Source organism: Cuculus canorus, chromosome 1 (assembly GCF_017976375.1).
Source record: "Cuculus canorus isolate bCucCan1 chromosome 1, bCucCan1.pri, whole genome shotgun sequence".
Taxonomy (NCBI): Eukaryota; Metazoa; Chordata; class Aves; order Cuculiformes; family Cuculidae; genus Cuculus; species Cuculus canorus.
Window position 1 is genome coordinate 207366581 of NC_071401.1, and position 27831 is coordinate 207394411.

General features: G+C 49.5%; 2 protein-coding genes across 6 annotated transcripts in view; one reads left to right on the forward strand and one right to left on the reverse strand.

The window, feature by feature from the left end:
• Positions 1 to 2528: 2528 nt before the first annotated feature.
• Positions 2529 to 17188, reverse strand: LOC104061433 (guanylyl cyclase-activating protein 1-like). Of its 3 annotated transcripts, none has more exons than XM_054056509.1 (5): positions 17108 to 17188; positions 14390 to 14667; positions 9969 to 10118; positions 7389 to 7479; positions 2529 to 4378 (listed from the first exon to the last, which is right to left on the reverse strand). In XM_054056509.1, exons 2-5 carry the CDS (start codon positions 14585 to 14587, stop codon positions 4251 to 4253), a joined length of 567 nt encoding a protein of 188 aa, XP_053912484.1. In that variant the 5' UTR covers positions 14588 to 14667; positions 17108 to 17188; the 3' UTR covers positions 2529 to 4250. The 3 variants fall into 3 exon arrangements, with proteins under 3 accessions (XP_053912484.1, XP_053912485.1, XP_053912483.1); XM_054056510.1 differs by having other exon boundaries at positions 14390 to 14573; positions 17108 to 17185; XM_054056508.1 differs by lacking the exon at positions 17108 to 17188 and adding an exon at positions 14764 to 15907.
• Positions 17189 to 17504: 316 nt separating this feature from the next.
• Positions 17505 to 27831, forward strand: part of GOLGB1 (golgin B1) — a 52536-nt gene continuing 42209 nt past the window's right edge. The window contains exons 1-5 of one of the 3 annotated variants that reach the window (XM_054060230.1): positions 17505 to 17569; positions 21680 to 21806; positions 23277 to 23373; positions 24480 to 24632; positions 27011 to 27163. In XM_054060230.1, coding sequence (XP_053916205.1) covers positions 23284 to 23373; positions 24480 to 24632; positions 27011 to 27163 — 396 coding nt within the window. In that variant the 5' untranslated portion in view covers positions 17505 to 17569; positions 21680 to 21806; positions 23277 to 23283. The remainder of the gene's footprint in view (positions 17570 to 21679; positions 21807 to 23276; positions 23374 to 24479; positions 24633 to 27010; positions 27164 to 27831) is intronic. The other 2 variants (XM_054060236.1, XM_054060232.1) reach the window with 2 other exon arrangements.

Below are 27831 nucleotides of genomic sequence, written 5' to 3' on the forward strand. Positions count from 1 at the left end.
TGCAGATTAAAGACCAGTTCCAACAGTGACATTATCCCATGGGATAGTTATAGATAATAACATCTTCCGAGGTTGTGAAAGGCTTTTAGGCAGGGAAGCTTTGTGTAAGGACCACAACGACCTTCTTCTAAGGGCCAGCAGATGTCAGCAGTAAACACAGAATGAAGTTCAGGAAGGCCAAGTGCAAGATGCTACAGCTGGGTCTGGGCAATCTCTGGTTTCAATCCATGCTGGGGGATGTTGTGACGGAGAGCAGCCCTGAGGAGAAGGACTTGGGGTGCTGGGGGAGGAGAAGCTTGACATGAGCTGGCAACATGCACTCACAGCCCAGAAACCACCCATGTCCTGGGCTGCATCCGAAGCAGCGTGGCCAGCAAGGAGGAAGGGGATTCTGCCCCTCTATTCCTCTCTTGGGAGACCTCATCTGGAGGATTGTGTCCAGTTCTGGAATCCTCAACAGAGGAAGGAGATGGAGGGAATCCAACCATTCCTATCTGCTACTAAACTATATCCTTAAGTACCTCATCTACCCTTCTCTTAAGTACCTCCAGGGATGGGGACTCCACCACCTCCCTGGGCAGCCTCTGCCAGAGCCTGAGAACCTTTTCTGTGAAGACATTTTTCCTAATGTCCAATCTGAACCTGCCCTGGTGAAACTTGAGGCCATTTCCTCTCGTCCTGTCACCTGTCCCTTGTGAGAAGAGACCAACACCCACCTCACTACAACCTCCTTTCAGGGAGTTGTAGACGGTGATGAGGTCTCCCCTCAGCCTCCTTTTCTCCAGGCTAAACAACCCCAGGTCCCTCAGCTGTCTCTCATACCACTTTTCCCTTCGCCAGGTTCGTTGCTCTTCTCTGCGTGTGCTCCAAGACCTCATCGTGCCATTTTTTACAGTTTTTTTCATGGTGGACAATAAAAATTTTCTGAATTCTCTCCAGCAGCAGCAAACAAAGCTTTGCTGAAAAAACCCTGACCTCACTGTTGGCTTTCTTAGCCAGAGAAGTGCAAATCACACCTTCTTTAAGACCTACTCTGTGGAAGATTCAAGCATTGCAATGCTCCAGGCCTGGGGAAGAGTGGCTGGAAAGCTGCCTGGCAGAAAAGGACGTGCGGGTGCTGCTTGATAGTGGCTGAACATGAATTGGTAGTGGCCCAGATGGCCAAGAAGGACAATTGCATCTTGGCTTGGATCAGCCATGGAGCGGCCAGCAGGACCAGGGAAGGGATCATCCCCTGGAATCAGTGCTGGTGAGGCCACACCTCGAATCCTGGGTTCAGTTTTGGGCCTCTCACTCCAAGAAAGACCTTGAGGGGCTGGAGTATGTTCGGACAAGAAAACAGAGCTGGGGAAGGGTCTGGAGCTCAGGGGTTCAGGGAGCAGCTGAAGGACCTGGGGCTGTTTAGTCTGGAGAAAAGGAGGCTGAGGGGAGACCTCATCACAGAATCACAGAATCACCAGGTTGGAAAGGACCCACTGGATCATTGAGTCCAACCATTCCTAACAATCCATAAACCATCGCTCTCTGCAGCTCCTGGAAAGGAGGTTGTGCTGAGGTGGGTGCTGGTCTCTTTCTTGCAAGTGACAAGCAACAGGATGACAGGAACTGGTGTCAAGTTGTGCGAGGGGAGGATTAGATTGGAAAAAAATCTCTACTGAAAGAGTGGTGAAGCCTTGGCAAAGGCTGCTCAGGGCAGCGGTGGAGTTTCCATGCTGGAGGGGTTCAAAAAATATATGGCCATGGCACTACGGGGCATGGTTTAATAGGCACAGCGGTGTTGGGCTGACAGTTGGACTGGATGATTATAGAGGTCTTTCCTTAAAGGGGGCTCTAGAAAAGCTCAGGAGGGGCTCTTTATAATGGACTGCAGGAACAGGATGAAAGGGATCGGTTCTCAGCTGAAAGAGGGGAGGTTGAGACGAGATCTTAGGAAGAAACAGTTCCCTGTGAGGGTGGTAAGGCCCCGGCACAGGTCGCCCAGGGAAGCACTGGCTGCCCCATCCCTGGAGGTGTTCAAGGCCAGGTTAGATGGAGCTTTGAGCAACCTGATCCGGTGGGAAGTGTCCCTTCCCATGGCAGGGGGGTTGAAACTGGATGGGCTTTATGGTCCCTTCCAACAGAAACTATTCTATGATTCTACTCTCTTCTAAGATTCTCACTCTTGAAAGCTCCATTGACAACGCTGGCTGAATCTCCCTTGACTTAGACAAAAGCCTGGAGACTTTGTTCCCTATAGATACGCACATCATCGAAGCTTAAATACAAGCAAGATTAAACCCACCTTAAAGTGTTCTTGCTACAGGTCTGCAAGTTCTTCCTCCTGCACAGGAGAACCCTGCCCAGCTGTGGCACAGGCATTCTGCTAAACTCCTCCTGCGTTCTTCGTACCTTCTGGTTCTCTTTACAGATTCAAATGAGCTTCTTGTGAGTGTCTGATGCAGAAACAACCACAAACCACAGCCAAAATGCAAAGAGTAAATTTATTACCTTGCCAACCAGGGGATCCCTGGAGCATCACCCAGGCAGAGGCACACAAGCGGGGAGGCAGGCACCGCGTAGCTCAGTTCATGCTAGAGGATCACCAAACCTACTGGGTTTGCCTGTATGTCAAGGATTCACCCAGAGTTTCCCACTGTGCTTTGACCTTTCGCACAGCAGAGCAGGAATCTCAAGGAGGCTGGATGGAATCATAGAATAGTTTGGGTTGGAAGAGACCTTAAAGATCATCCAATTCCAACCCCCCGGCCACGGGCAGGGACACCTCCCACTGGATCAGGCTGCCCAAGGCCCCATTCAACCTGGCCTTGAACATCTCCAGGGATGGGGCAGCCACAACTTCCCTTGACAACCTGTTCCAGTGTCTCACCACTCTCATGGTCAAATGGTGCGTCCAAGCCTATCACAGACCCATGTTATCTAAACATGGATATTCTACTTGTCCAACAGACAAGGCTAAAGAACAATTAGTGTGATAGATGTGTTTTTCTCCACCTCAGCTTGAGTGCGTTTACAACCATCCTCACCAATCTTCCCTTATTTTTCCACAACGACCTTACCTAACGTTACTGAACAAGATGGTTTGCTCTGTTTCTATCCGTGCTGCATCCCTCCTCCCATCATGGACTAAGACATTTGTGGCAGGACTGATCTCGAATACCAACTTCACCCTAGTGTTCACAATTCACAAGTCACCTTTGCTGAGATGTTCCTTTTGCTTCTTAGGTTTTTTTCCCCAAGAATAAAACGAAAGACCAAGAAAGGAGGTGTGAAGCAACAATGTTAGGATCATCTCCACATACTTCATTTATTCAGTTGGAAGAAAGGGGAGGAGTAGGACGAGTGTAAAAAAGATTTGAGCTCTCAGGAAATCCATCTGCTTCAGGAAGCTGAGGAGCATATTTTCTCTGGATACAAAGGCTGCTCCTAAACCGTTGACTTGTTTGCTAAAGAGTTCTTTGATCATAGAAAGCTGACAATATTCCAGCTGTATTTGGCCAATGCCCTCAGCCACGCGGTGTGAATGGTGTGGTTGTCCTGTGCAGGGACAGGACCCAGACTCGATGATCCTTGTGGGTCTCTTCCAACTTAGGACACTCTAGGGTTCTATGATGAAAGCTGCAAACAGCACAATTACTGACAGAGCATCTGGGAACAGATTGGTCTCTCTCAGCTTTAACAACTGATTTTTCTTTCAGCTCTTGGGATCTTCCAGACAAAGCTACTCCTGTAGAGATGACCAAACCTAAGCACATCTGGTACGGGCAAATATACTGTTGTTTATGATCAAATACCATAACAAGAACCATGGAAGTTACATTCTTTTGATAGTTCTCTACACTGATAACCATTTGAAGGTCTTATTTAGTACACATTCGAAATCCTCCATGCTCCGTCATCCAGCTCTGCTGGTGCTCTTCATAAACTTAACATTATTTTTCAGTCTGCTGCAAGGCGACAATCTGAGACACAGAGGGAAATTTGTGCCCTGAAATTTAGCCTTTAAATGGAAGTCAAGTCAAATACCACCAACCGGATCCACTTTTTCTGAACCTGCTCTGCATGGTTGTGGCTGAGCTTCAGTGTCCATACAGGAATGTGCACTCAGACACACAAACACGGCAGTGTCTTTCTGTTCCTAATTCCATATGCTTGTTTATGGACATTTTGTTTGCTTTAAAAATCGCCGTCTCTTCTTTCTGGCGTGCGCACACCCCTCTGTCTCTTGGCAGAGCGTTTTCTCCCACCTTGGTTTATACACTGTGCCGACGGTTGTTGATCATGGCCACAATGTGCGACAGATCCAAACTTTTCATCAGAACCTCCATGAACTCCTCATCTTTCCTTGCTCCCTCCACAAATTCTTCCAGAGAAAGTTCACCTGTGGAAGACACAGACAGAAGGCATCAGAACCATTCCAATCCACATTTGAACAGGAAAAGGAGTAAAGCAATCTAACTGTAGAATCATAGAATAGTTTGGGTTGGAAGGGACCTTAGAGATCATCCAGTTTGAACCCCCCTGTCATGGGCAGGGACACCTCTCACTGGATCAGGCTATCCAAGGCCCCATCCAACTTGGCCTTGAACACCTCCAGGGATGGGGCAGCCACAACTTCTCTGGGCAACCTGTGCCAGGGCCTCACCACTCTCATGGTGAAGAAATTCTTCCTTAGATCAAGCCTAAATCTGCCCCTCTCCAGTTTATACCATTGTCCCTCATCCCATCACTCTATCCCATCGTGAACAGTCCCTCCCCAGCTTTCTTGTAGCCCCTTCAGGTACTGGAAGGTCACTATGAGGTCACCTCGGAGCCTTCTTTTCTCCAGGCTGAACAACCCCATGTCTCTCAGCCTGTCCCTGGATGGGAGGTGCTCCAGGCCTCGCATCATCCTTGTAGCCTCCTCTGGACCCATTCCAGCAGCTCCTTCTCCTTCTTATGTTGAGGATTCCAGAACCGGACCCAAACCTCCAGGTGATGTCCCGCAAGAGAGGAATAGAGGGGCAGAATCCCATCCCTCACCCTGCTGGCCACGCTGCTTTGGATGCAGCCCAAGACACAGTTGGTTTCTGGGCTGTGAGTGCACATTGCTGGCTCATGTCAAGCTTCTCATCAACCAGCACCCCAAGTCCTTCTCCTCAGGGCTGCTCTCAATCACATCATCCCCTATTGCATACTGAAATCGAGGACTGCTCCAACTCAGGTGCAGGACCTTCACACTTGGCTTTGTTAAACCTCATGAGGTTCTCACAGCCCCACCTCTCCAGCCTGTCCAGGTCCCTCTGGACGACATCCAGCCCCTCCGGTGTGGCAACTACACCACTCAGCTTGGTGTCAACTTTAGAGATGCACTTACTATACAAACATTGTTCAAAATCACCAAGACACCTCGGAGAGCCTTTCTTTACCAAATTTCTTTACCAAAAGAGTGGTTGAACAGCAGAACAAGCTGAGTATTGAAGTGGTGGAGTCTCCTTCCCTAGAGGTGTTAAAAAACATGTAGATGTGGCACTTTGGTACATCGTTTAGAAGGCATGGTGGTATGGGCTGATGGTTGGACTGGATGATCTCAGAGGTCTTTTCCAACCTTAATGATTCCATGATTCTACAGTTCCCTGATACCCAGGCAAATCCAGCTTTTCCCCGACAAGGGAAAGGGTACATGAGAAAGAATAGAGGAAGAGCGTAGGTAAGGATTGGGATCATAGCTTAAAATCATAGAATCACAGAACGGTTTGGGTTGGAAGGGACCTCAAAGCCAATCCTGTTCCACCCCTCTGCCATGGGCAGGAACACCTCCCACTGGATCAGGTTGCTCAAAGCCTCATCCAGCCTGGCCTTGAACACCTCCAGGGGCAGCCACAACTTCTCTGTGCAAATGTCTCAACACCCTCACAGGAAAACATTTCTTCCTAATGTCTAATCTAAATCTGCCCTGTAAATAAGTCGGGATTAGCCACTTCCTTTTGGTCTAAGCTGTCATAGTCCTAACCTGCCCATACTTGCTGATTTTCATGGTTAAAAGAAGTGGCGGACGGAAGCTGTGACAGACGGAAGTAGTTTTTACTGTGCTAGGCCAAAAAAGCCCTTGTGCAAGGAAGCAGCTCAGCAGCGTTCTTCTGGAATAACACAAGAGCATGAAAGAAAGTAATGAGCACACGGAGTAGCAAGGGAAGAAATATCTCTCATGGACATACAGCGACTGCAGTGGTGTTGACCAACTTTTGACTGACTGGCCCACAGCACTTAGAATGTCCCAAGTTGGAAAGGACTCACAAGGATCACCCAATCCAACTCCTGTCCCTGCATAGTAGAACCCCAACATTCATACTATGTGGCTGAGGGTGTTGGCCAAATGCTTCTGGAATATTGTCAGGCTTGGTGCCATGACTGCTTCCCTGGGGAGCTGTTCCAGTGCTCCACCACCCTCTGGGTGAAGAACCTTCGCCTAATGTCCAACCTAACCCTCCCCTGGCACATCGTTCTGCCATTCCCTTGGGTCCTATCATTTGTCACCAGAGAGAAGAGATCAGTGCCCGCTCCTCCCCTTGTGAGGAAGGTGTACACTGTGATGAGGTCTCCGTTAAGTCCCCTCTTCTCCAGCTGAACAGACGAAGTGACTTTAGCTGCTCTTCACACGGCTTCCCCTCCAAACCCTTCACGTGCACTACCTCTAGCACACCCAGGGAAGAAATTCTGAACGCCAACATTAAATTCCAATTCTTCCTTCCCCTGCTGCTGAAATATTTAAGAGTAGTTGGGGCCATCTGTTAGTATTTCCCACTCCTAACGCTGACGTAAGCTACACAACAACGTACAAAGAGGCAAAAGACCACCACACCTCTCCAAAACCTCACTATGAAGCCGATTATGTCTGATGCAAGGAGAAAAATGTCTTAGAAAAATTAAGGAGAACGCATTATTGGGTGAGAATTCATATAACAAGTAAATACAAAACGAAAAGGCATAGAAAGAAGGAGACATCATAGCTACCTTCCAGCACCTAAAGAGGCTACAAGAAAGCTGGAGAGGGGCTGTTCACAAAGGCTTGGAGTGACAGGACGAGGGACAATGGGTATAAACTGGAGAGGGGCAGATTTAGACTAGACATAAGGAGGAATTTCTTCACAATGAGAGTGGTGAGGCCCTGGAACAGGTTGCCAAGGGAAGTTGTGGCTGCCCCATCCCTAGACGTGTTGAAGGCTAGGTTGGATGGGCCTTGGGCAGCCTGATCCAGTGGGAGGTGTCCCTGCCCATGGCAGGGGGTTGGAAATAGATGATCTTTAAGGTCCCTTCCAACCCAAACTATTCCATGATTCTAAGAAAGGAAGACATGGATGTCTCTCTGTATCACAGAGACCATCTGAGTTGGATGACAAAGACCATCTTACCATCTCCATTCACATCAATTTTGTTGAAGACTCGGTTGGTGAACTCTTCTGCACTAAGTTCATGGTCGCCACCGTTAATCGCTCGAATAGCCTGAAAGAAAAGAGCAAGAATAGGAAGATGCCTCATTCATAGACTGATTCTCCTGCAACCTGACAGTGTAGATTTGGAACAAGACAGTCTTGCCTTGTACCTTCACCAAACAAATGAACCAGAATTGTAGGAAAACACAGCAGAAGCCATCTGGCCTTATGGTTGGCACTGAAGGGTGCAAAGGGAGCATGGAATGAGCACTGAAACCAAGAGGATCACCCTAAATCTGCTTGGGTAGAGGTTAAGCACTCCAGAAATTGCAGAATCAAGATCCACCTAATGGATCGCCTTTCTGTCACCCTATGGTCCACCAAGCCTAATAAACACCATCAAACACCCTCTGCATGCGACATTATGAAGCTCCTCTGTTATATGCTGCAGTCATTTATTTCTAGTCCTCCTTTCCCTATTTCCGTTCATATCCCACTTCATCTGTGTGTCCTTCTTCTCCCCAAGGCTCTGGAAATTCATTTTCAGCTTAAGAAGGTTTTAGCATTCTTCACTCCCGTGTACTACAAATCCGCTTGTCCATAACCATACACGGTTCTCTTTTCTTTCCATGCCTAATTTTTCCCTTTTTTCTAATAGATGTCCATGAAATATGTGGTTCGAGAGCCTCATATTCATTCTAGGACTATTCCTTTTCTAGCTTTTACCTTCTGATATTTGACAAGACTCTTCATTCCTTTTCAAATGCCATTTTACTGAAACTAAGCACCACCTCAGCATCTTCCTAAGGCTGCCAAAACCCACACTGAACTACACTCATAAAATTCAAAGCGCAGTAAATTGGTTGCCACCAATTATCACCCACAAGACCATTTTCCCAAGAGCTTTGCGTTAAACAACGAGTATCTGCTGCTTCACTATGTCATCTCATTATATCTATTGCAAGTTATTGGTAGGAGACTATATATGAGGTCATTCTGCCCCTCTGTTCCTCTCTTGTGAGACCTCATCTGGAGGATTGGGTCGAGTTCTGGAGTCCTCAAGATAAGAAGGAGATGGAGCTGTTGGAACAGGTCCAGAGGAGGCTACAAGGATGATCCGAGGACAGGCTGAGAGACTTGGGATCATTCAGCCTGGAGAAGAGAAGGCTCCAGGGAGACCAAAGAGCAAACTTCCAGTACCTGAAGAGACTACAAGAAAGCTGGGGAGGGACTGTTCACGATGGGATAGAGTGATAAGATGAGGGACAATGGGTATAAACTGGAGAGGGGCAGATTTAGGCTAGACATAAGGAAGAATCTCTTCACCATGAGGATCGTGACGCCCTGGCACAGGTTGCCCAGGGAGGCTGTGGCTGCCCCATCCCTGAAGGTGTTCAAGGCCAGGCTGGATGGGGCCTTGGGCAGCCTGATCCAGTGAGAGATGTCCCTGCCCATGGTAGGGGGATTGCAACTGGATGATGTTTAAGGTCCCTTCCAACCCAAACTATTTGATGGTTCTGTGATTACAGTTCTTGATTTGGTTTGGTCTCTTCAATGCCCAGCACTAAAATTCATATCCAAATAAGTCTGTTAGTATGGGGGACCTTAAAAGATCATCCACTTCCACCCCCTGCCATGGGCAGGGAGACCTCCCACTGGCTCAGGTTGCCCAGTGCCCCATCCAGCCTGGCCTTGAACACCTCCAGGGATGGGGCAGCCACAACTTCTCTGGGCAACCTGGACCAGTGCCTCGCCACCTTCACAGCAAAATATTTCTTCCCAATATCTCATCTCAATCTCCCCTCTTTCAGCTTAAAACCATTCCCCCCCTTCCTGTACCCGCAATTCCTGATAAAGAGTCCCTCCCCAGCTTTCCTGGAGGCCCCCTTTAAGGACTGGAATGTTGCTAGAAGGTGTTCCTGGAGCCTTCTCCAGGCTGAACAACCTCAAGTCTCTCAATCTGTCCTCATATTGGATGTGCTCCAGCCCTCAGATCATCTTTGTGGCCTCCTCTGGACTTGCTGCAACAACTCCATTTCCTTCCTGTTCTGGGGACTCCAAAACCGGACACAGGACTCCAGGTGGGGTCTCATCAGAGCAGAGTAGAGGGGCAGAAACCCGTCTCTCAACCTGCTGGTCCCACTACTTTGGATGCAGCCCAGGACAATGTCAGTTTTCCGGGCTGCAAGTGCCCGCTGCCAGCTCATGACAAGCTTCTCATCCACCAGGCCTTCCAAATCCTTCTCTTCGAGACTGCTCTCAATCCATTAATCCATTCATGGAGTCTGAAACCTTGGAATGTGCTATTTAGGTCCTTGGCAGCTAAAAGAGTTGTATGGAGTTAGCTGTGATGTAACTCATGCAGTGGTGGTAGAGAAGAGCCTATCAAGTCTGCTTACTGGACTATGGGATGGTGGGTCATTCTGCTAAAAGAAAGAATGCTGTTAAAACAGGTCTCATCCATGACCATCTACCTGGAGAACAGTGACATTCTTACTTGTGTGGTGGAATTCGTCTTTAAGGAAAGAAGAAAGAACACTGAGACCTTTAGAGGCTCACCTTAATGATGTTGAGCAATTCATGTCGATCGATGCAGCCGTTGCCGTCTACATCATAGAGCTTGAAATACCACCGCAATTTCTGCTCCATCTTCCCACGGAGAACGAGGCTGAGGGCAGCCACATATTCCATGAAGTCAATATATCCATCCTGTGGGAAAATGAAAACTAAACTGTGACAGGAACAAACGGAAGGAGTTATGGTTCTGGAGCTGCTTTACCTTATTGCTCTTTAGATTCACAGCTACAAGAGAAAGAAACACAATAGCATAGAGACTTGGAGTTAAAAACAAGCTTTAATGTTCACACATGTACACACACAATTTCTCTGGCTACCTTTGCGATCTCCTAAATACTTGGAATCATAGAATGGTTTGAATTGCAAGGGACCAAGATCATCTAATTCCAAGATGCAAGATCATCTAATTCCAACCTCTGCCATGGGCAGGGACACCTCCCACTGGATCAGGCTACTCTGAAAGATAGGCTTTAATACATCTTTAGGCCCTTATGTGGAACCTGTCTTTCCAGTGTCAACAAACCCTTCTCTGCCCATCAGAGCTGACTGCTTACGGCCCTGCTCATGTCAGGGACACCTCTCACCGGATCAGGTTGCTCCAAGCCCCATCCAACCTGAGCTTGAACATCTCCAGGGATGGGGCAGTCACAGCTTCTCTGGTCAACCCGTTCCAGTGCCTCACCACCCTCACAAGAAAATATTTCTTCCCAAGATCTCATCTCAATCTCCCCTCTTTCAGCTTAAAACCATTCTCCCTTGTCCTATCCTGAAACTCCCTGATCAAGAGCCCCTCCCCAGCTTTCCTGGAGCCCCTTTCCGTACTGGAAGTTGCTCTAAGGTCTCCCCAGAGCCTCCTCTTCTCTAGGCTGACCAACCCCAACTCTATCAAAGATTATGAATAACTGCTTCACCAAATTATGGAGCCAAAAATATGAAACTTTCATTTATTGAAGTATTTAAACAAAGTCAGGTACCTTTCTGGAATGGATGTGAATAAATATACGTAAAAGGCAAGTGCAGGTGCACTAGCAGAGCCCTAAAATTCATTCAGGATCATTGCTGTGCTCACCAGAGTTTTTCATAACTTCATAGAGTGAAGTCACAGAAAAGAAAGCTAACCAGCTTAAAAAGAGGGCACAATTGCAATTTATGAAAGAACTCTATTGAAAATTCATTTTCTTTGTCCTCAGTAGAGTTCTCACGTTCTGAAGGTCAAGAGGGATGATGTTTCCATCCATGGTCAATGTCTGTGTTAGCACAGGGCGGCTGTTCCTCTGGGTGTTCTTGTTCCTTGCCCTTGTTTACAAAAGGAGCTTTGCTTCTTAAGTGGGTGTCTATTAACCGGCTAAGATTAACGAATGTAGGTCTATCTCCACACTCTTACTTCATTCCCCTTGAGATCACTGTCACTTTATTTAGAAGATAACTTTTTATCTCTATACAAACTCGAATTTAAGTTTCTTTCTTCAAACATTGTTTACTGCGTAACATGGGGCTCTCCCAGGAAGACTTTGGAATGCGTAACAGCCTTGAACAACATTTTAAGTCCTTAAAAACCCCAAGAAATGGCTACTAAAGGATTTTCACCAGACAGGGGATAACTCTAGGCTTGCTTTATTTACAACTCAGAGTAGGGCCATCACCTCGGTGAGTGGCAAAGGCCCCCACAAATCATCGGATATTTATAGAGAATTATACAATAGGTATTTTCTTTGAAAAGCTCCTAGTTCTTTATTCTTCATTAACTCAAAAGTCCACAAAAGTCCACCTTGATAATTCATCTCCGGTATCTCGTTTGATAATTCATCTCCGCTATCTCGTTTCGGTTCTCCCTCAGAATGATGCTTCAACAGGTCACAGAATTACCCGGTTGGAGAAGAGATCACCGAGTCCAACCACACCTACCTGCCACTAAAGCATACCCTTAAGCACCTCATTTCCCCATCTTTTAAACACCTCCAGGGATGGGGACTCCACCACCACCCTGGGCAGCCTCTCCCAGTGCTTAATAACTCTTTAGGTGAAAGATATCTTTCTAATGTCCAATCTGAACCTCCCCTGGTCTTGGTCATGTTCCTCCTCCGGTCATAAAAGTCACTTATCTTCTGTCTTGAGATACATCTATACACCTTTAAACTTCAAAGATAAATGTCGAGCTGTTCCATTAATTTATACCTACATCTAGTCTACGACTATACTCAAAAGTAGGTGACCTTTAAATCATCATCACATCTAATACCTATGGTCTCAGTCTGATATTTCTTACACAATCTGTTGATTCAGCTGGACTGGATTTCAAACCAGCCAAGGAAGGGGCTGCACATGGGACAACCGAGCAGTATTCTTGTAGTTGCCATAAAGACTAACTTCCCAAACTTATTTTTATTATATTATTAACACAATAATCTATTTATCACAATCAACTATCAATAATATCAAAGTCCTACATGGATATATTTATCACATCGCCTCATTTCCCTTAAGATGACAGTGAAAGACTTGTGCAAGAGCTGTAAATGTGTGGGTTTAGTTTATAAAACTGCTTCTTATCCCAATCATCACCCAGGGCACAGAGAATTTTAGGATGAGAAAGGATCTTCTCTGAGATTTGAGGTCATTTCCAGTCCTTACATCCACCACAAGACCTCAGATACCTTAACGGAGCCCGGCTGCTCCACTCTTACCTTTAAGAATTTTGTAGTATTCCTTAATGCTTTAATTTCCTTAATTCTTTAATTTTTTCTATGCTTTCTCACATGTTGTCAAAACCAATATTCTTTGCTCAGACCCTGGGCTTTTCTTCTTCAAAACCAACCCTGTGATTTCCCACCGATTTCACATCTCTGTGACCATTTCCTCCTTGACTCACAGGCATTTGCTCCAACCATTTCAGAACCCTGGAGCAGAAACCAAAGCTGAATTTTCCCAGTCTGCCATAGAACCAAATTTCTGTGTCACCGAGATTAAATCCAGCTGCCAAATACCTAGAAATGACTTCCTTTGTGAATATTATAATGATTTCTATCATGTTTGAATCATAGAATCATAGAATCACCAGGTTGGAAAGGACCCACTGGATCATTGAGTCCAACCATTCCCAACGCTCCCTTAAACCATGTCCCTAAGCACTTCATCCACCCGTTCCTTGAACACCTCCAGGGAAGGCGACTCGCCCACCTCCCTGGGCAGCCTGTAAATCCAGCAGTTTAGATCCTGTAGTCTCTACTATCTGATAGAGATATATCTTTCTGCCCTGAGAAGTCATGGATATCCCATCCCTGGAGGTGTTCAAGGCCAGGTGGAATGAGATTTTGAGCAACCTGTTCCTGGGAGGTTTCCCTGCCCATTGCAGGTGGGTTGGAACTGGATGCTCTTTGAAGTCCCTTCCAACCCAAACCATTCTCTTTTTTCTATGATATTTGAATAATAAGCATGAAATCTCCTTTCATCAGTATTTTCTAATCAAGGCCAATGTTCCTCCTCTGGTCATAAAAGTGACTTATCTTCTCTCCCGAGACACATCTGTTCACCTTTCTAATCTATTCACTTATTTCTAATTGACCCGAGTTGATTAATACACAAGAAGGCAGTCTCAAAATTCAACGATGAACTTACATAAGGTAGATAATCAGATATTCTTTATATTATCTAAGCCATTATCTATGCACATTAATTTGCTCCTCGCACTCAGCTACATTACATGAGTGTCCCTCAGCAGTGTCCCACACCAGCGCTTGTAAGAGAAAACCAAGGTCTCCAAAAGTGCAGGAGCTGGTTTGCTTTTAAGCAGTTAATTTCATAGAATCATACAATCACCAGGTTGGAAAAGACCTCATGGATCATCGAGTCCAATCATTCCTATCTGCCACTAAACCATGGCCCTAAGCACCTCGTCTACCTGTCTCTTAAATACCTCCAGGGATGGGGACTCCACTACCTCCCTGGGGAGCCTCTGCCAGGGTACGATGACCCTTTCTGTGAAAATTTTTTTCCTGATGTCCAGTCTGACCCTCCTCTGGTGCAGCTTGAGGCCATTCCCCCTGGTCCTGTCCCTGTCGTTAGGGAGAAGAGACCAGAACCCTCCTCTCCACAACCTCCTTTCAGGGAGTCGTAGAGAGCAATAAGGTCTCCCCTCAGCCTCCTCAAAGTCCCTCAGCTGCTCCTCGTAACCCTTGTTCTCCAGCCCCTTCACCAGCTTTGTTGCTCTCCTCTGGACACTCCAGAGCCTCAACATCCTTCTTGGAGCGAGGGGTCCAGAATCGAACCCAGGATTCGAGGTATGGTCTCACCAGTGCCAAGTCCAGGGGCAGAATCACCTCCCTGGACCTGCTGGTCACGCCGTTTCTGATCCAAGTTAAGATGCCATTGGCCTTCTTGGCCACCTTCTTTGCTGGAGGACTCACCTTGTTCATATCAAACGTGCGGAACATCTGCTCGATGTACTCATTGGCCTCTGGATCCAGCCCTCGAAGCCCAAAGAACTGTTTAAATTCATGCTCTGTCAGCTGCCCAGAAGGACATTCCGTCATGAACTTTTTGTACCAGTGGTGGATCTCAACAGCCTGCAGATCATCCACTGTGGAGCTGCTATTGCTCCCCATGCGGATGCGTGGGCAGAAGGATGATGTTACAGGGAAGATTCTCTTTCTCCCGTTGCTCTCACAGCACTGCCCGTCTGCTCCTGCCCACGGTCAACATTAATGTCATTTAAATGAGGGATCAAGCTTTCCACAAGCCAATTATAAATGTTAATCTGCTCAGAGGCTCATTTACAAACCTGAATGTTGCAACGATACAAACAGGCGTCTTAGAATAGAAAAGAGGTGGTAGATAATCTAAGAAATGAGACCTATTTCAGGAGCCAAATCAGAAAGGGTGAGAAGGTTAATCAGACACCGGCAACAAGAGCTCGACTGGCTCGGTACGCTACTCTATTTTTAACGTTGATAGAATTATGCACGAAGATCAGAGCAAAAGGCTACAAGATGTGGATTTGAGGTGGAGTAAAGATCTGCTCCTCTAACTGGATTTGAGAGGCTCTTGTCTCAGACAGAAATGTTGCATAACTGAGGGTGTAAGACCAGAAAGCGTTACAGAAGTAGCCCATCATAAATCATAGAATGGTTTGGGTTGGAAGGAACCTCAAAGCCCCTCCAGTTCCAACCCTTCTACCACGGGCAGGGACACCTCCCACTGGGTCACGTTGCTCAAAGCCTCATCCAACCTGGCCTTGAACATCTCCAGGGATGGGGGAAATGTTAGACCATGTAGGGGAAAGCTCATCTCCAAATACACAAAGGGACACAGAGAAACAATGCAGGTGGAGGGAGCCAAATAATCCCTGGCCCTGGCTTATGCCAGGACCACCACAGAGCCCAGGACCATCAACCCATAAAAGGCTCATCTGCACAAACATGAAGGACCAAAAAGAGACAACCACAGGGTGGGGAACCCTGATAAGTAAGAGAAATGAAATCCCCGTCTCAGCTCCTTCTAAGGCTCTCATAGGGGAGCCATTAGCCCCATAAGCCTGGAGGAGATAGACAGTCATAGAATTGTTAAGGTTGGAAAAGACCGCTAAGATCATCAAGTCCAACTGTCAGCCGAACACAACTGTGCCGACTAAACTACATCCCAAAGTGCTACAGCCACATGGTTTTTTTGGCTCAGTCTTCACTGGCAAGGCTGAAACTACACTGCCTAAGGTGCAGAAGGCAAAGGCGGGGACCGGGAGATAAAAGAACCACCTGCTGTAGAAGATCAGGTGCAAGACCACCTAAGGGACCTGAAGTTGCACAAGTCCATGGGACCTAATGAGATGCATCCACAGGTCCCAAGGGAACTAGCGGATAAAGATACTAAGCCATTATCCATCAGATTTGAGAAGCTGTGGCAGTCTGGTGAGGGATGAAGGAGGTGCCGGGAGGGGAAGAAGGTGTCGCCTGGTGGGGATGAAGGAGCTGCCTGGAAAGGATGAAGGTGGCACCTGGAGGAGGATGAAGGAGCTGCCTGGAAAGGATGAAGGTGGCACCTGGAGGAGGATGAAGGAGCTGCCTGGAAAGGATAAAGGTGTCACCTGGAGGAGGATGATGGAGCTGCCTGGAAAGGATGAAATTCTCGCCTGGAGGGGATGAAGGAGCTGCCTGGAAAGGATGAAGGTCACCTGAAGGGGGATGAAGGTGCTGCCTGGACGGGACGTGGGTCCTGTCCTGATGGATCAAGGAATTGCACGCTGGGATGAAGGAGCTGCCTGGAAAGGATGAAGGTATCACCTTGAGGGGGATGAAGGAGCTGCCTGGAGGGGGATGAAGGTGTCGCCTGGAGGGGGAAGAAGGAGCTGGCTGGAAATGATGAAGGTGTCACCCGGAGGGAGATGAAGGTTCTGCCTGGAGGGGATGAGGGTCCTGCCCTGATGGATCAAGGAATTGCACGCTGGGATGAAGGAGCTGCCTGGAAAAGATGAAGGAGCTGCCTGGAGGGGGATGAAGGAGCTGCCTGGAGGGGGATGAAGGTGTCGCCTGGAGGAGGATGAAGAAGCTGCCTGGAAAGGATGAAGGTGTCGCCTGGAGGGGGATGAAGGATCTGCCTGGAGGGGGATGAAGGTGTTGCCTGGAGGGGGATGAAGGTGTCGCCTGGAGGAGGATGAAGGAGCTGGCTGGAAAGGATGAAGGAGCTGGCTGGAAGGGATGAAGGTGTTGCCTGGAGGAGGATGAAGGAGCTGCCTGGAGGAGGATGAAATTCTCACCTGGAGGGGATGAAGGAGCTGCCTGGAAAGGATGAAGGTCACCTGAAGGGGGATGAAGGTGCTGCCTGGAGGGGACGTGGGTCCTGTCCTGATGGATCAAGGAATTGCACGCTGGGATGAAGGAGCTGCCTGGAAAATATGAAGGAGCTGCCTGGGGGGTGATGAAGGAGCTGCCTGGAAAAGATGAAGGTGTTGCCTGGAGGGGGAAGAAGGAGCTGCCTGGAAAGGATGAAGGTGTTGCCTAGAGGGGATGAAGAAGCTGCCTGGAGAGGGATGAAGGAGCTGGCTGGAAAGGATGAAGGTGTCACCTGGAGGGGGATGAAGGAGCTGCCTGGAGGGGGATGAAGGAGCTGCCTGGAAAGGATGAAGGTGTCACCTGGAGGGGAATGAAGGTTCTGCCTGGAGGGGACGAGGGTCCTGTCCTGATGGATCAAGGAATTGCACGCTCGGATGAAGGAGCCGCCTGGAAAGGATGAAGGAGCTGCCTGCAAGCACACCCCACCCCATTCCCCTCTAATCCCTCCCCTCCAAGCCTTTTTCTGACTGGCTGCTTCCTTGTTACCCTGCTACTCCCCTCGCCCCGCTCGCAACTGGTGCTTTTGTGCCATGTTGCAGAACCCCCGCAGCTCCGGGGCGGCTCCTTCGCCCCAATTGGCTGCTGCTCCCGCCCATCTCCGCTCTCTCATCTCTGATTGGTTTTCTCTCCCGCCCATCATCACTTCGCCACCTCTGATTGGCTTTCCCCCTCTGGGAGGCGGGGCCTGGCTGGAGGCGGAAGCGGCGGCCGTTCCGGTGCTGAGCTGGCGGCGGCGGCGAGGAGGAGGAGAGTTCGCGGCAGGTCAGTGTTTCCTCTCGGTGTTTTCTCGGTTCGGCGGGACGGAGCGGGCTCTGACAGCCTCGTGGGGAGCGGCCGCGCCGGATCGAGCGGCTCCGGGCACCGGAGGAACCTCGGGTACCGCCCCGGGCACCCGCGCATCCCTGTTCGGCCCCAGGCACTGGTGCGATCCCTTGCACCGGAGCAGCCCCCGTGCACCCGTTCAGCTCCGTGCACCCATTCAGCCCCCGTGCACCGGCGCAGCCCCCGTGCACCCGTTCAGCCCCGTGCACCGGTGCAGCCCCCGTGCACCCGTTCAGCCCCGTGCACCGGAGCAGCCCCCGTGCACCCGCTCAGCCCCGTGCACCCGCTCAGCCCCGTGCACCGGAGCAGCCCCCGTGCACCCGTTCAGTCCTCTTGCACCCGAGCAGCCCCCGTACACCGGAGCAGCTCCCAGGCACCCATTCAGCCCCCGTGCACCGGCACAACCTCCGGCACCAGTGTGACCCCGTGCACCATTCAGCCCTCTTGCACCGGTGCAGCCCCGAGCACCGTTCAGCCCCATGCATCGCTGCGACCTTGGGCACTGGCACAGCCCCGGGTACCGGAGCAGCCCTGTGTGACCCCGTGCACTGGCATGACCTCTGTCACCAGCATGACCCTGTGCACCGTTCAGGCCCTGTGCACCATTCAGCTCCCTCACACCCTTCAGCCTCGAGCAGCAGTGCAACCTCAGGCACCAGTACAGCCCCATGCACCATTCAGCCCTGTGAACTGGTGCAGCCACAGGCATCAGAGCATCCCCGTGCACTGTTCAGCCTCGTACATCGGTTTGGCCTCAGGCACCGGAGCAGCCCCGTGCACTGGTGCAGCCCCGTGCACCCATTCAGCCCTGTGCACCCACACATCCTCAGCCGTCAGAGCAGCCCCTGGCACCAGCACAGCCTTCGTGCACCATTCAGCCCAGTATACTCATTGAGCCCTGTGCACTGGTGCAGCCCCCAGCACCTTTCAGTGCTGTGCACCCATTCAACCCCAGGCACCAGTGCAACTTCAGCCACTGGAGCAGCCGCTTCCCACCCGCTCAGCCCCGTGCACCAGCGCAGCCCCTGGGCACTGGATCAGCCCCATCCACCCACGCTTCCCCGTGCACCGTTCAGCCCTGTGCACCAGAGCACACCCATGCACTGGTTTGACCCCATGCATTGGCGCAACCTCTGGCACCGTCGTGACCTCGGGCACCGGTGCAGCCCCGGGCACCATTCACACCATGCACTGGTGCATCCCAGTCCACCCATTCAGCCCCGTGCACTGGCACAACCTCGGGTACCAGCGCTGCCCTGTGCACTGGTGCGACCTCGGGCACCAGCACAGCCCCCGGGCACCGGTGCAATTTGAGCACCCGTGCAACCGTGGGCACCAGTGCAAAGTTGGGCACTACCCTGGGCACCAACGAAGCCTCAAGCACCAGCGCAGCTTCCGTGCACCGGCATGACCCTGGGCACTGAAGCAACTGAGGACACCACGCGGGGCACCGGCGTGACCTCAACTGGGCTAATCTGTTCAGCTCTGGAGTCCTCAGCACAAGGGGAGGACATGGAGCTGTTGGAGCTGGTCTAGAGGAGGCCACGGAGATGATCTGAGGTTTGGAGGATACAAGGACAGGCTGAGAGAGTTGGAGTTGTTTAGCCTGGAGAAGGCTCCGGAGAGACCATAGAGGAGCTTACAGTATGAAAAGGGACTACAGGAAAGCTCGGGAGGGCTCTTGATCAGAGAGTGCAGGAATGGGATGAGAGGAAATGGTTTTAAGCTGAAACAGGGAAGTTTGAGATGAGATCTTAGGAAGAAATGTTGTCCTGTGAGGATGGGGAAGCCCTGGCAGAGGTTGCCCAGAGAAGCTGTGGATGCTGGAGGTGTACAAGGCCAGGTTGGATGGGACTTGAAGCAACCTGACCCAGTGGGAGATGTCCCTGCCCACAGCAGGGAGTGGATCTGGGTGGGCCTTAAGGTCCCTTCCAACCCAAACCATTCTGTGGTTCTATGAAGTTAATTTATATAGGATAAACTCGGCATAAATTAAGGAAAAACATTGTCAAGTCTTTTTTTTCCCCTGTGGCTGACCCCTGACGACAGAAGTAGGTGGATTTATGCACTTATATGCAGGCCATCCATGACCAAGCGACAGACTTTGGCTGTTTGGGTCAGTAGGGGAAGTATGTTTGAGAGTAAAAGAGCCTCTTCAGAAGTCTACTAGTAGTCCCGTCATTCCAAGTAAAGTCTCACGACCAAAAGTTCATTAGTCAAAGGAATGCTGAGCAAAAATTCTCAGTGGTGAAGCATTGGAAGAGGCTGCCCAAGGCAGTGGTGGAGTCTCCATCCATGGAGAGGTTCAAAAAACATGTAGGTGTGGCACATCGGGATGTGGTTTAGTAGGTGCAGTGGTGGTGGGCTGATGGTTGGACTGCATGAGCTTAGAGGTCTTTTCCAACCTTTATTTTTAACTATGGCCAGAACACAAATTCTACTGATCTACATCATTAATACAGTGCGGGTATTTTGTGTTCTCCTGTTAATTACAAGAATGGAAATCCATACCAAAATCAGTGGCAACCCAGAACAGTAGCAGTCCTGTCTCTGAGAGCTGTACTCATCCAATCAGTCCTAGAATCATCAAATTATTTGGGTTAAAAGGGATCTCAAAGCCCATCCAGTCCCACCCTGTGCCATGGGTAGGGACGCCTTCCACTAGACCAGGCTGCTTACAGCCCCATCCAACCTGGCCTTGAACACCTCCAAGAAGGGAGCATCTACAGCATCTGGGCAACCTAAGCCAGTGTCTCACCACCTTCCTTGTGAAGATTTCTTCCTAATGTCTAATCTAAATCTTCCCCCTCCCAATTTAAAGCCATTCCTCCTCGTTCTGTCACTCCAGGTCCTTGGGAAAAGTCCCTCGCCAGTTGTTCTGGAGCTCCTTCAGATACTGGAAGCTTCTCTAAGGTCTCTGTGGAGCCTTCTCCTCTCCAGGCTGAACTACCCCCACTCTCTCAGCCTGTCTCAGTACTGTTTACTTTATTTGGGTGAGGCAGTGGAGTCCTGAATAACCTGCCCTTTGGTGTTTGTCTACCTTCTGAATAAGTTGGCCAGCATTGTATAACGCTTTCCTGCCCTAAGGTTGGAAGTAAATATGCAGTGCAAGCACCAGACTATTCTGCCATGAGTCCTTGAGGCTAATGCAGAAGATGACTATCAATAGCTTCTGTGGGGACTGTTGGCTTTGGGACAGTATTTAAAGCTGTGTTGTGTTTGTTCCTGAGTTTATTCTCTTGGAGGGTTCATCGAATCGTAGAATGGTTTGGGTTGGAAGGGGCCTTAAAGATCATCCAGTTCCAACCCCCCTGCCATGGGCAGGGACACCTCCCACTGGATCAGGCTGCCCAAGGCCCCATCCAACCTGGCCTTGAACACCTCCAGGGATGGGGCAGCCACAGCTTCCCTGGACAACCTGTCCCAGGGCCTCACCACTCTCAGTGTGAAGAAATTCCTCCTTATGTCCATCTACCCCTCTCCAGTTTATACCTATTGCCCCTCGTCCTATCACCACAAGCCTTTGTGAACAGTCCTTCTTCAGTTTTCTTGTAGCCCCTTTCAGGTACTGGAAGGTCCCTCTAAGGTCTGCTCGGAGCCTTCTCTTCTCCAGGCTGAACAACCCCAACTCTCTCAGCCTGTCCTCCTCTGGGAGGTGCTCCAGCTCTTGATCATTCATGATAAAGAACCTGTCTCGGGCTTCTCTGAACCAACCATATCCTGGGCTGCATCCAAAGCAGCGTGGCCAGCAGGGCGAGGGAGGGGATTCTGCCCCTCTCTTCCTCTCTTGTGGGACCTCATCTGGAGGATTGGGTCCAGTTCTGGAATCCTCAACATAAGAAGGAGATGCAGCTGTTGGAACGGGTCCAGAGGAGGCTACAAGGATGACGCGAGGGCTGGAGAACCTCCCATAGGAGGACAGGAAAGCCTTTTCACTTTTTATGCTTGTTGCAAATGACCGTTTGTAATAATCCCAATGTGTGCTGTGTAGGATGAAGTTTCTTTACTGGTGCATTAATTACTTTCCTCCTTTTTTCTCTCTCCATTAAGAGTCTTGGTTCATGCAGTACCCAAGAGATGAAGAATGGTGTGAAGGACCTGCCTATGACTGCTCTGCCTTGGAAACCTCTTTGTTAATGAAAAAGGAGACCTATGAGCTACTCGGCGCGTAAAAGAGGTTGGTGTTCACGTGCCCTGTTCTGCTATTGCTGCTAATGTGCATTGTGACATTTTCTGCTTCTGAAGAATGAAGTGATTAGAAGATGTGACTGCTACTAAGAAGCTGGGAGAGTTGGGGTTGTTCAGCCTGGAGAAGAGAAGGCTGCAGGGAGACCTTAGGGCAACGTTCCAGTACTGAAAGGAGCTCCAGGAAAGCTGAAGAAGGGCTCTTGATCAGGGAATGCAGGGATAGGACAAGGAGGAATGGTTTTAAGCAGAAATAGGGGAGGTTTAGAAGAGATCTTAGGAAGAAATTTGTTACTGTGAGGGTGGTTGAGGCCCTGGCTCAGGTTGCCTGGAGAAGTTATGGCTGACCCGTCCCTCAAGGATTTCAAGGCCAGGTTGCCTCGTGTCTGTCTGCTGAGCGTCTCCTAAGAAGTATCTGGCTCCATCTTTAGCTTCCTAATAGGCGATTATAGGGAAGACAGGAATTATATCCCCCTCAAAGCTGAACAAGTCCAGCGTTCTTAGCCTCTCTGAATGTCTTGTAATCCACCCCTAGTCCACCTCGGGGCTTTTGGCAATACTTGCTTCACTTTGTCCCTGCCATTTTTCTGTATCGAGGAGCTGAAAAGTGGACACTGTACTTCAAATATAGAATCATAGAATAGTTTGAGTTGGAAGGGACCTTAAAGACCATCCAGTTCCAACCCCCCTGTCATGGGCAGGGACACCTCCCACTGGATCAGGCTGCCCAAGGCCCCATCCAACCTGGCCTTGAACACCTCCAGGTATGGGGCAGCCACAACTTCTCTGGGCAACCTGTTCCAAGGCTTCACCACCTTCGTCATGAAGAAATTCTCTTATGTCTAGTGTATATCTGCCCCTCTCCAGTTTGTACCCATTCCGCCTCATCCTGTCACCACAAGCCTTTGTGAACAGTCCCTCCCCAGCTTTCTTGTAGCCCCTTCAGGTACTGGCAGGTCGCTATAACATCTCCTCGGAGCCTTCTCTTCTCCAGGCTGAAGAACCCCAACTCTTTCAGCCTGTCCTCGGATGGGAGGTGCTCCAGACCTTGCATCACTCTTGTAGCCTCCTCTGGACCTGTTCCGACAACTCCATCTCCCTCTTATGTTGAGGATTCCAGAACTGGACACAGGACTCCAGATGAGGTCTCCCAAGAGAAGAATAGAGGGGCAGAATCCCCTCTCTCGCTCTGCTGGCGACGCTTCTTTTAATGCATCCCAGGACACGGGTGGTTTCTGGGCTGTGAGCACATGTTGCCGGCTCACGTTGAGCTTCTCATCAACCAGCAGCCCAAGTTCTTCTCCTCAGGGCTGCTTTCAATCACATCATCCCCCATCCTGTATTGAAATCAGGGTTTGCCCTGACTCAGGTGTAGAAAACATTAAAGATCAGCATGAAGCAATGCTTATTCTTAGCAGCTTTGACTCTGTAACTGGATTTTGACTCTCTTGTTTTCCTTTAGGCTGAAGATGCTGAGCCGCTTGTCTGGTTTAGCAAGTACTGTTTTACAAGAGCTGTCGGGTGATGATGGAGATGCGGTTACTGAATCCACTGCTGCTGTAAGTACAACGTTCAGTCGAAAGACTTTCAGATCTTATTGAGAGTTACTTTAGGGACTACAGAATTACTCATTTGACTAAAGTGAGAACTGTTTTCTGCTTCTTTGTTGCTGGGCACTAGACCGAGCTGTTGTTCTACTCTGCTTCTCCTGTATTCCTGACCTCTTAAGTCAGCAGTCCTGCGGGACAGACCATAATCTCCTTAGTTTCCACATCTCAAGGTGATCATAGAAAACAAACTAGAATTGAGGTGAAGAAAGGCTTTTAAGAGGAGTCATGATTCTGTGATTCATGCTCTGCATGATTGGGTGATGGTGGAAGGCGTGATCCATCTGTTGCTCTTTGTTACTAAGACAAGGGACAGCGTGTGAGCGGTGGATTATCTCCAGTGCCACTCATCTCAGATTTACTGGTGTTGTATTTGGGAAAGGTGCTGTTGAATATTGGCTCATGGGTATTCTGGGTTTTGCTCCTCATTTCAGCTAATTAATAGAATCATAGCATCATGGAATGGTTTGGATTGGAAGGGACCTTAAAGCCCATTCAGTTCCAACCCCCTACCATGGGCAGGGACACCTCCCACTGCACCAGGTTGCTCAAAGCCCATCCAACCTGGCCTTGGAACACCTCCAGGGATGGGGCAGCCACAGCTTCTCTGGTACCTGGGCCAGTACCTCAACACCCTCATGGTGAAGAATTTCTTCCTAATGTCTAATCTAAATCTTCCCCTTTCCAATTTAAAGCCACTCCCCCTCATCCTGTGACTCCAGGCCCTTGGAAAAAGTCCCTCTCCAGCTTTCCTGGAGCCCCTTCAGGTACTGGAAGCTGCTCTAAGGTCTCCTTGGAGCCTTCTCCAGGCTGAACATCCACAACTCTCTCAGCCTGTCATAGCAGAGGGACTCCAGCTCTCAGGTCATCTTTGTGGCCTCCTCTGGACTCGCTCCAACAGTTCCATGTCTTTATTGTGTAAGCTCTATAGGCTACATGAAATGCTTGCAAGGAATAAAGTGCAGCATTTAGCTGTGGAGCTGAAGATATCATTTGGGTGCAGTATTGCCATCTGTTTAGATTTTTTTTCCTCCAGAGCACTTGTTTCACTGTTTCAGGTACAGGCTTTAGAGCCTGAAGCGGAAAGCATGGAGGAAGCACCTGAGGACCTATTGGAACGCCTAGCCCAAACAGAAAAACTCGTTGTTCAGCTGAAGGATTTGATTCGAGAAAAGGATGCCCTGCTCCAGCAAAAAGAAGCTGTACTCAAGGTATGATTTCTTTCACGGAAGATCTGGGAGCAAGAGTAAAATCATTGATTCATAGAATTGTTTGGATTGGAAGGGACCTTAAAGATCATCCAGTTCCAACCCCCTGCCACGGGCAAGGGCACCTCCCACTAGATGAGGCTGCTCAAGGCCCATCCAACCTGGCCTTCAACACCTCCAGGGATGGAGCAGCCATGACTTCCCTCGGCAACCTGTACCAGAGCCTCACCACCCTCATTGTGGAAAAGTTCCTCCTTATGTCCAGTCTAAATGCCCCTCTCCAGTTTATACCAAGTGCCCCTCATCCTATCACCACAAGCCTTTGTGAACAGTCCCTTTCCAGCTTTTTTGGAGCCCTTTCAGGTACTGGAAGGTCTCTATAAGATCTTCTTGGAGCCTTCTCCAGGCTGAACAACCCCAACTCTCTCAGCCTGTCCTTGTATGGAAAGTGCTCCAGCCCTCTGATCATCCTTGTAGCCTCCTCTGGACCTGTTCCAAGAGCTCTATCTCCTTCTTATGTCGAGGACTCCAGAATGCTGCTTCAGCTTTCTGTGCCAACCAGTCTCTGGTTTCTTTTGACATCTGAGACACGTACGCTACGAAATCACAGAATCCCAGAATGGTGGAGATCGGAAGGGCCCTTTGGAGCTCATCCAGTCAAGCCCCCCTGCTAAAGCAGGGTTATAATTCTGCGTTTCCCATGTAGGATCCTGAACTCCACCATCTCATGGTCACAATGCTTTAATTCAGTTGTTGGAATCCAAAGAATGGACCCTAACCCAAGAGATGTAGATTGTGTTCATTTTCCTTAGGGCTGATTCCTTCTAGAGTAGATAAGTTACGTCGAAGTTCTGTAGCGTTTTGTCTTGAAGCTCCTCAAGGGCTGGGCAGATTCCTAGTGGCTCTAATAAGTACTAATATCTCTTGTGTGAGGTTTTTCTTTTGCTACTTCAGAGTGTTTGGGACGAAGAGTAGGTTGTGCTGCAGTCACAGTGGTTTTATGGTGTGTAACCAAAAATACATATTTGTATACTCTGATGCATGACATGGAAGAAAGTGCAATTACTTGACATAGTGTTGAGGGACAGCTAATGTCACTTGGTCTGTTCAGGGTGGAGAAGAGGAGACTCAGATGAGACCTCATCGTGGTGTACAGCTTCCTCATAAGGGGAAGAGGAGGAGCAGATGCTGATCTCCTCTCTTTGGTGACCAGTGATAGGACCTGAGGGAATGGCAGGAAGATGTGCCAGGGGAGGGTTAGGTTGGATGTTAGGAAAAGGTTCTTCACCCAGAGGGTGGTGGAACACTGGAACAGCTCCCAGGGAAGCAGTCACAGCCCCGAGCCTGACAATATTCCAGAAGCAGTTGGCCAACGCCCTCAGCCCCTCAGTGTGAATGTTGGGGTTCTGCTGTGCAGGGACAGGAGTTGGACTCAATGGTCCTTGTGGGTCTCTTCTAACTCAGCCCTGCAGAGAAGGACTTGGGGTTGTTGGTTGATAAGAAGCTCAGTGTGAGCCGGCAGTGTGCACTCACAGCCCAGAAGGTCAACCGTGTCCTGGGTTGCATCAACAGAAGTGTGGCCAGCAAGGTGAGGGAGGGGATTCTGCCCCTCTATTCCTCTCTTGGGAGACCTCATCTGGAGGATTGTGTCCAGTTCTGGAATCCCTAACAGAAGAAGGATATGGAGCTGTTGGAACGGGTCCAGAGGAGGCTACAAAGGTTATGCAAGGGCTGGAGCACCTCCCATATGAGGACAGGCTGAGAGGCTTGGGGTTGTTCAGCCTGGAGAAGAGAAGGCTCCGAGGAGATCTCAGAGTGACCTTCTGGTACTTGAAGGGGCTCCAAGAAAGCTGGAGAGGGACTGTTCACAAAGGTGTGGAGTGGTAGAACGAGAGGGAACAGGTATAAACTGGAGAGGGGCAGATTTAGACTAGGCATTAGGAAGAATATCTTCACCATGAGAGTGGTGAGGCCCTGGCACAGGTCGCCCAGGGAAGTTGTGGCTGCCCCATCCCTGGAGGTGTTCAAGGCCAGGTTGGATGGGGCTCTGAGCAGCCTCATCTTGTGGGAGGTGTTCCTGCCTTTGGCAGGAGGGTTGGAACTGGGTGGTCTTTAAGGTCCCTTCCAACCTAAACTATTCTATGATTCTATGATCTACCCCTTAAAGAGAAAGTACTCAGGCAGAAGTGAACTATTTTGCTGTTATGTGGTGTTTTGGAGCAAATTTGTTCCCAGGATGTGTTTTAATTAGCACTGTTACTGGGGAGGCAGGTTTTAACAAAGAACAGCAGGCTGATGAGTTATATAACTTTTCAAGTGGTGCTTTCCGGGCGATCGCACTGGAATTTTAAGTGCAATCAATTCGTATCCTTCTTTTACAGGAAGAACGAGAAGCTGCAGATGCTAAACTCATGAAGCTGAAACTTCAGGCCAAAGCCAAACTGGCCTCTCTGAACAAACGCATTGAGGAGCTGACAGAGAAAGGATCGCCGTTGCCTGCCCAGGCGTTATCTGAAGAGCAAGCGTGTCCCAAGGTTGGAAAAACAGGGCTGCTTAAAAGGTGTTCACCTCTACTGATAATCTGGTGCCACCCTACATTTTAGGTCCCAGGAAGCTAGTGGATCCTGTCTCTCTTGTTAGCAGGACTTTCATAGTTTCAGCAAGGGTGCCTGGGCTGTGGGAGGCCAGTCTCTCCAGCTTCCTTGTACTGCATGTGCCCTTGGAGGGTACAACTTGTTCTCCTCAAGGGTGTTGGCTTGTTTTCATTGAATCATAGAATCAGAGAATAGTTTGGGTTGGAAGGGACCTTAAAGATGGTCCGGTTCCACCCCCTCCCTCTAGTGGGAGGGCAGGATCCAAGGGCTGGAGCATCTCCCGTGCAAGGACAGACTGAGAGAGCTGGGGTTGTTCAGCCTGGAGAAGAGAAGGCTCCAGGGAGACCTTATAGTGACCTTCCAGCACTGAAAGGGGCTCCAGAAAAGCTAGCGCGTCCTGCTGTGATAGGACAAGGAGTAATGGTTTTAAGGGAGAGGGTGGATTTAAACTGCATATAGGGAAGAAATTTTTTATAATGAGGGTGGTGAAACCCTGGCACAGTTTGCCCGGGGAGGTGGTGGAGGCCCATCCTTGGAAACGTTCAAGGTCAGGTCGGATGGGGCTCTGAGCAACCTGATTGAGTGGAAGATGTCCCTGCAGGGGCGTT

Bases quoted from the DNA above. Each gene is read 5' to 3' on its own strand.
- LOC104061433 (XM_054056509.1), bottom strand. From the start codon at position 14,587: ATGGGGAGCAATAGCAGCTCCACAGTGGATGATCTGCAGGCTGTTGAG. The intron at 7,480-9,968 runs GTGAGCCTCTAA...CTTTTCTTTCAG, and splicing joins AATTGCTCAACATCATTAAG to GCTATTCGAGCGATTAACGG. The intron at 4,379-7,388 runs GTAAGATGGTCT...TGTCTTCCACAG, and splicing joins AATTGATGTGAATGGAGATG to GTGAACTTTCTCTGGAAGAA.